The following is an 8,152-nucleotide window of genomic DNA, read 5'->3' on the forward strand; positions in this document are numbered from 1 at the left end:
ACAGCCTCATACCCAAACCCTGTTGTTTCTTTTCCCTCTTCTTTTTCTATGATGGCATTGGATATGATAGATGTTGTTCCAAGAACGAGGATGGAGGAAGCTGCTTCCGCTGGATTAAAGAGCATGGAGCATCTCATTCGACTCCTTTCTCCAACCTCTTCTTATTCCAATTCTTCTTCTTCTCCTCTTCTCAATACCAATCCCAACAACCTCCACTGCTCCCAAATCACCGACTTCACCGTCTCCAACTTCAAACAAGTCATCAACCTTCTCAACCGCACCGGCCACGCCCGCTTCCGCCGCTCTCCACCCCAAGCCCAAGCCCAAGCCCAAGCCCAAACCCAAACAAGTCTTCAGCCTCAACCAGAAACCCAACAAGGGTTCAGTTTAGATTTCGTGAAGCCCACCATTCTAAACTCAAAACCCAGCAACAAAGACGAGACTTTGACCCTCTCCACCACCTCCTCCTCCTCCTTCACGTCCTCCGTCACCAACGACGCCAGCGTCTCCGACGGCAAGATCGGCCCTTTCCTCCCTCCCTCCGCCGCCAAGCCACCTCTCTCCTCCGCCCACCGGAAAAAGTGCCGCGACGCTGCCGCCGCACTCTCCACCAAACCCTCCTGCCACTGCTCCAAGAAAAGGTTTGTTTTTCCCCCCCAAACACCCTTCAAAAATAATTAATTAAAAACAACACCAAGAAACTGATTTTAATTAATTTTGCCTCCCAGGAAATCACGCGTGAAACGAACGATTCGTGTGCCGGCGGTAAGCTCCAAGATCGCCGATATCCCATCGGACGAGTACTCGTGGAGAAAATACGGTCAAAAACCGATCAAGGGTTCACCTTACCCTCGGTATTATTCTATTCCCTTATTCTATCATCACTTTGAATCCGTCAAAGTCAAATGCAGATCTCCAAGTTCTTTCTTTTTTATAAAAAAATGATGTTTAATTAATTTGTTTTTAGTAATGTTGAATTGAAATTGAAATTTCACTTCTATAGTTACTTTGAATATTTGACATGTCATTTAAGTAATTAAAATGAGTAAATAATTACGGTAAAGGTCAGAGGACTAGGTCAACCTATTTTGTACATCCTCGTATAAATATTTTTATAATATTTTTATAATGTGTTTATAGTTTTATGATTTTTATATTTGTAATACTTGAAGTTTAAAAGTATTTTTTTTTTAATTTCTATCATTTTTTTAATTTTTATAATTTGAAATTATAAGAATTAAAAAAATAAAAATGATAAAATTACTAAAAATATTATTTTTTAAATTATAAGAATTAAAAGGAATTAAAATGTAAATGATAAAGATTAAAAAGATTATTTTTAAATTAAAAAAATAAGAATCATGAATCAAATAACCAAATGAATAATTTAATCTTTTATAATTAATTTGTCAAGAGAATCCATTAGCATTTGCCTTTTTTATTTAATGAACAATATAAAATATAACCAAGCATATAAGGGATTGTATATACTTTGTTTTGTGCTTAATTTGGTTTAATTTTAGTGATAATTACTGATATTTAATTATGGGTTTGGAATTGGCAGAGGGTACTACAAGTGCAGCACCGTGAGAGGGTGTCCGGCGAGGAAGCACGTGGAGCGAGCGCAAGATAACCCCAAGATGCTAATAGTGACTTACGAGGGTGAGCACCGTCACGTTCTTCCGTTAACTGCCGCTGCCGGCGTTAGTTTCGGCCATTAATAGAGTTGAGTAATCGACGTCGTCGTTTCGGAAACCTGACGGGGGACGTTAGATGACCGTCGGATCGTGACGGTAACGGCGGATGCGAACGAGGTTCGGTTCGTGGACGGAAAAAAGAGGGAATGAAACTATGAAAGCCAACATTTGGGTTGTGGTCTTTGACGGAGTCTCTTATGTTGACGAGGACTTTTGTGTAAATTTGACCCAAAGTAAAGTTAGTACAGGTCTCGAAAAAATGAAATTATAGTGATCTCATCTGTTTTTCTTTTATGCAAATTATTAATTCTTTATTTCAAAAGAGGCATTTATTTTTTCATGGGATTTTGCTAACCTCTAAGAACTAAAGAAAAAAAAGTGATAGAGAGATAATTTTACACATTTTAATTTTAATAAAAAAAATTATTTTTTAATTTTTTAACCAATTAGTATTTGCCTTTAATTATTGATTTGAAGTTAGAGTTGAATTGGTTGAAGGATGGAGCTGGCAAGTATTTTGTTGGGAGATCTAAGATGAAAGATTAGATTCCTTTTGTTGAAAGAAAGGACGGTGTTTGGGGCAAAAAGTCAAAGTGTGAGGGCCCCAGACAGAGAAGCATGTGGAGTTGGAATAATAATGATATAACTTTAGCATTGAGTAATGGAAAGTGGGGGCAAGGGAAGGAACAGGTCAATGGTTGTTATGGCGAATGGGTCCCACTGCATGTTGTTACTTAAAAATTCAAATCTCTCTCTGGTCTAATCTCTTTGACTGGGGTGCGCGTCTCCAATTAAGTTACGCAAACTAACCTAACATTGATGCCAAGGTTGACGGGCTGACTCCATATAATACGGTGTGTTTGGGAATGCCTTGTAATCATGTTGAATAAGAAAAATGTATTTTTTATGCAAAAATTACAAAATAGAGGAGAGTTGCTTTTGCGTTGCATTAAAAGAATCTAGACACAAACACACTAATAATAATGAAAATTTATGAATTCAATTTTTTTTTAGAAAAAATTATAATTCAGAGAATTACAAAGTACATCATGTGAACAGATTATGATTGATTTGATTAATCGTTGAATTAATCTTTCTCAATGAATCCGTAGGAGTTGAAATTCGGGTTGATCATGGTTAAGATTGGATTAATTTTGAACGGAAAAAAAATCATTTAATTCAGTTAATGTTCAAATTAAAATTGATTTTGGGTTTTGAAAGAGAAAAGTGGTGAAATATATATATTTTTGTTCAAACAATAATTCATCGCTTTTTAAATATGATTTTTGTGACTTTATATAATACATAATCCAATATGGAAAATGGAACTTATGGCAATACAAAATTATGTGCCTTTACAATGTATATGGTCCAATTTTTGAATAAGAGACTAAACATACATGAGCTTAGGAGTGAAAGAGTGAAGCGTAAAAGGATTTCAGAAATCAAAGGAGAGAAAAAAATCTCAAAATTCATTAATGGAGTTTTCATATTAACCAACTCATTACTCTAATATCCCTTGATGAGCTCATGAGGGATAGACCAAAGTTTTGTCAACAACTCTAAGCTTGTCTCCAAAAAACAGTAAAGTTGGAAGGAGATAGAGATTTGGTGATAACGTCAACATATTGGTCAACATCAGGAACATGAATTACTTAAGACTCTTCTCCATAACCTTTTCTCTAATAAAAAACAAGTCTAGCTCTATACGAGACTCTTCTCCATCATCTTTTCTCTAACTAAAAAACAAGTTTAGCTCCATATGCTTGGTTTTGGAATGCAGAATTGGTTATGAGCTAGAGCCACTGTGCTCATGCTATCATAAAAAATCACACTAGTGTAGTGTGTCTGACTTGTAATTCAGACAACAAGATCTGAATCCAAGTTACTTCAGCTAAAGCAAGAGCAAGAATTCTATACTCTTTTTTTGTATTGGATCTAGATATAACTTTATGCTTTTTAGACCACCAAGACATTAGATTAGGTCCCAAAAAGATTGTTGTTCCTGAAGTAGATCGCCCTGTCATCTGGGTTCAAAGCCCAGTCAGCATCATAGTATGCTTGGACATAAAAATTTGAAGATTTAGAAGGTTGTAATCTTAATCCCAGAGTTAAAGTCCCATTCAAATATCTAAGAATTCTCTTGACAACTTGTCAATGTTGTTCTGAATGGTTAGACATAAATTGCCACACCTCATTTACAGAGAAAGATATTTTTGGTCTTGTTATAGTGGCATATTGAAGTGCACCAACCACAGACCTGTAAAGTATAGGATCTGAGAATCTCTTTGAACCAGATTTAGATAATTTGTAGTTGCCAACCAAAAGAGAAGCAATAGGATTAGCCTCCTCCATCTTTGCCTTTGCTAGTAAATCCCTAAGATACTTGTACTGAGTGAGAGTAAGAGATCCATCATTATGATGCAAGACTTCAATTCCTAGAAAGTAATCAAGATCTCCAAGATCCTTTAAGGAAAACATATTATTTAGCTGAGTCACTAGTGTTTGAATCAGTTTAGAGACATTTTCCTGTGATTATGATATCATCCACATAAATAAGGAGGGATCACACCTTCTAGTGGTGAAATGAAACAACAACAAAGTGTGCTTAAGTTCATTATATCAAGCCCTAAGTGCTTGTTTAAGCCCATAGATTGCCTTGTTCAATTTGTAAACCAACTGTTTGTTGGACTGTTCAAAACCATATGGTTGTTGCATGTAAACTTCCTCTTCTAGCACAAATTTTGGGAGGTATTGTTGACATCTAGCTGTTGGAGGGGTCAATTATTCAAAATAGCAAGGGTAAAAAGAATCCTTACAATGACATGTTTAATAACTAGGGAAAAAGTTTCAATATAATCATGTCCAAGTCTTTGGCGAAAACCCTTTGCAACCAATCGTGGCTTATATTTGTTGATAAAACCACTTGCATTTTGTTTTAGTCTAAAGACCCACCTACAGGCAATGACCATCTTGTGAGAAGGTAATTCAACTAGAGTCCAAGTACCATTCTTGATCAATGCGTCATATTCAAATTGCATTGTTGCATACCAGGTAGGATTTGACATGACATATTTAACAAACTTAGGTTCAACATGAGTCAAAAGAAGTGTAGGGTTAAGTCTAGGTTTCACAATTCTGGATTTGGCCCTTGTACACATGGAGTGTATGTTTTCTGGTCTAGACAGAGAAGGTTGAGGTGGAACAATAGAGGTTTAAGGTAGGGCAGTAGATTGTAAATGATCATGACAGAGTGAGGGTTGGAGATTTAATAGTTGGTATTAATGGGAGAGGAACTAATAGGTTCAAATGTAGGAAACTCTGTGAAACAGAAGCAGATGTGTTATGAGGGGAAAGGCTAGTGTCTAATGTAGATTGTGATGTGGGGTGATATGAGAAGTATTGTTGTTGGATAGAAGCAACAGGTAGTGAGGATGATAAGTCAACAACCGCAACTGGAACAGTGGGTAAAATAGTAAGATGAATGGTATTAGGTTGAGACTTAGTTACAACAGTGGGTTTGAAGGGAAAAGAGTAGGGTAGGGTTACTTTGACTCATTAAGCAAAACATCTTTGAAGATGTAAATTCTGCCATCTGAAGCTAAACATTTATAGCCCTTATGTGAGTTGGAGTAGCCCAAAAAGACACATTCCTATTACCTGTATTGAAGCTTATGAGAGTTGTAGGGTCTTAAAAGGGGGAAGCCAGTACAACCAAAAATTCTAAGAGTAATCTGGATTTTATGGAACAACTTCTGAAAAGGCATTTCATTCTGGATAAATTTGGATGGAAGCTTGTTAATTAAGTACACTCTAGAAAGAAAGGCATGATCCCAATAGTGGAGAGGCATAGCAGCTTGAGACACCATGGCTAAACCTATGTCCACTATGTGTATGTGCTTCCTTTCTATTACCCCATTTTAATGATGGGTGTGGGGACAAATTAACCTGTGTTGAATACCCTCTTCACTCAGAAACTCAGTGAAAGGTTTGTAGTCTTCACGCCAGTCAAATTGTACAACCTTTATAAGGAAGTTAAATTGAGTATTTATCATAGCTTTAAACTATTTAAACATATCCAATGTTTCCGATTTATTTTTCAATAAATAAATCCATGTAAATCTAGTATTAACATAATCAAATGTAACATTATACATGTATCCAAAATTGGATAAAAAAAAGGTGCAGGACCCCACAAATTTGTGAAAACAAGTTCAAAAGGACTAAAATAGACAAATAAGGAAGGAGAAGAGGGCAATCAATGTGACTTGCCAACACAATAATGATAACAAAATTCTGAAATAGTTTTATTAATTGATGGAATTTTACAAATTTGTGATACAAGCTTCATGACATCTACACTAGGATGACCTAGTCTAGCATGCCAAGTGGCAAAAGAAGAAACTATACTAGGGGTAGAATTGCCAACAGAAGTATTATTTGTAGAACTATTTACATTTTAAGAATTAGAAATAGAACCAACAATGTTATGAACCAAGGACTTTGACTTAGGAAGTTGAAGTAAGTATGGAAATTGGTAAAGACCATCTTGTCCAACCAAATCCTTGAGGAGAACCTCTTTAGAAACATGTGATTTCACCAAACAGAAGGTAGGGTGAACTTGAAAATAGACTAGTTATCCTTACAGAACTGACTGACACTAATAAGATTTTTAGTAATTGAAGGAACAAAAAGCAAATTGGAAAGAGTTAGAGAAAACTTAGGGTTTACAGGAGATTGAAAAGGAGGGCAAAAGCACCAGTTTGGGATCTTTTTAAAAACTATTTACCAAAAGGGGGCTGTTTTGAAACTATTTACCGGGATGGTCTATTTTTATTTGTATTGTGCCAAAGGCAGAGGCGCAACTCAACCGGGAACTGACAAGCGACATGAATTTTTTGTGCCAAAAACTTTGCGCAATGGGTTGCTACACATGCAGTGACACAACCACTTTTAGACAGGCTTGACTGCTTTGGGCAGTGCGTGACCAGCTGAAAAGGTGTTGTGGCATGTCAGTTGGAGCAACCCTTTGCTCAAATTAGCTAAGTACAACGTATTGCGCCATTACTATTGGCGCAATACATGCCTATATAAACGAGACACACTTTCTGCTACATTTCTGCATCTATCCAATTTTCTTTCTTTGGTACATTTCCGCATCTCTCCAATTTCCTTTCTCTCTATATTACAACTTTGTTGATATTTCTTATGTGGGGTGAAAATTGGTAATATTTTTATTAATTTTTTATTAATTTGTATTATTTTTTATGTTATTATAGTTAATTAAAATTATTGATGACATTATTGATTTATTTTGTAGGTTTTATTATAAAAATGAGTTTTTCGATTATTGTTCTGATTTATTTGAATGGAAGAATATTTCAAAGTGATGATGACATCAGATTTGAAGGCCCTAAATGTAGAAGCAAAGCTTCATGGTGAATCAAGAATGATTCAAAGATGTTATGATGATAACAATGATGATAACAAAAGATGATGACAAAGGTGATGACAAAAAGCTCAAAGATCAATCAAAGAACAACTTAAGTGAATCAAGAACAATTCAAGAGTTCAAGATAAGAATCAAGAAGAAAGTTTAGAGTCAAGAATCAAGATTCAAGGTTCAAGATTTCAAGAATCAAGATTAAGATTCAAGACTCAAGATTCAAGAATCAAGGGAAGACTTAATCAAGATAAGTATGAAAAGTTTTTCTCAAAAATTGAGTAGCACATGATTTTTCTCAAAATATGTTTACCAAAGAGTTTTTACTCTCTGGTAATCGATTACCAGATTATTGTAATCGATTACCAGTAGCAAAATGAATTTGAAAAAGTTTTCAATTGAATTTATAACGATCCAATTGATTTAAAAAAGCTGTAATCGATTACAATGTTTTGGTAATCGATTACCACTGCCTTTGAACGTTGAAATTCAAATTCAAATGTGAAGAGTCACATCCTTTCACATAAAAGCCTTATGTAATCGATTACATTGATTTGGTAATCGATTACCAGTGATTGTTTCTGAATAAAATCAAAAGATGTAACTCTTCAAATAGTTTTTGACTTTTTCAAATTGGTTTTTAAGTTTTTCTAAAAGTCATAACTCTTCTAATGGTTGTCTTGACCAGACATGAAGAGTCTATAAAAGCAAGGCTTTGTTTTGCATTTCAACAATCTTGAACACTTATTCATACAATCCTTTACAAGCCTTGAATCTCTTTGAACTTCTTCTTCTTCTTTATACCAAAAGCTTTATGAAGTTTTCTGGTTTTCCAAACCTTGAAAACTTGTGCTATTCATCTTTTCATTCTCTTCTCCCTTTGCCAAAAAGAATTCCCCAAGGACTAACCGCCTGAATTCTTTTTGTGTCTCTCTTCTCCCTTTTTCAAAAGAACAAAGGACTAACCGCATGAATTCTTTTGTGTCTCCCTTCTCCCTTGTCAAAGAATTCA

At 35.2% G+C, this 8,152-nt stretch overlaps 1 protein-coding gene across 1 annotated transcript; it reads left to right on the top strand.

The window, feature by feature from the left end:
• On the top strand, positions 1-1,997 carry LOC114388533 (WRKY transcription factor WRKY51-like). The gene is made up of 3 exons (XM_028349069.1): positions 1-641; positions 729-854; positions 1,565-1,997. Exons 1-3 carry the CDS (start codon positions 49-51, stop codon positions 1,719-1,721), a joined length of 876 nt encoding a protein of 291 aa, XP_028204870.1. The 5' UTR covers positions 1-48; the 3' UTR covers positions 1,722-1,997.
• Positions 1,998-8,152: the final 6,155 nt, after the last annotated feature.

Source organism: Glycine soja, chromosome 15 (genome assembly GCF_004193775.1).
Source record: "Glycine soja cultivar W05 chromosome 15, ASM419377v2, whole genome shotgun sequence".
Lineage (NCBI taxonomy): Eukaryota > Viridiplantae > Streptophyta > Magnoliopsida > Fabales > Fabaceae > Glycine > Glycine soja.

What these genes read in the sequence shown, in the direction of transcription:
- LOC114388533 (XM_028349069.1), top strand. Translation starts at nt 49, where the DNA reads ATGATGGCATTGGATATGATAGATGTTGTTCCAAGAACGAGGATGGAG. An exon ending in TGCCACTGCTCCAAGAAAAG is followed by an intron (nt 642 to 728) that starts GTTTGTTTTTCC and finishes TTTGCCTCCCAG; the next exon opens with GAAATCACGCGTGAAACGAA. An exon ending in AAGGGTTCACCTTACCCTCG is followed by an intron (nt 855 to 1,564) that starts GTATTATTCTAT and finishes TGGAATTGGCAG; the next exon opens with AGGGTACTACAAGTGCAGCA.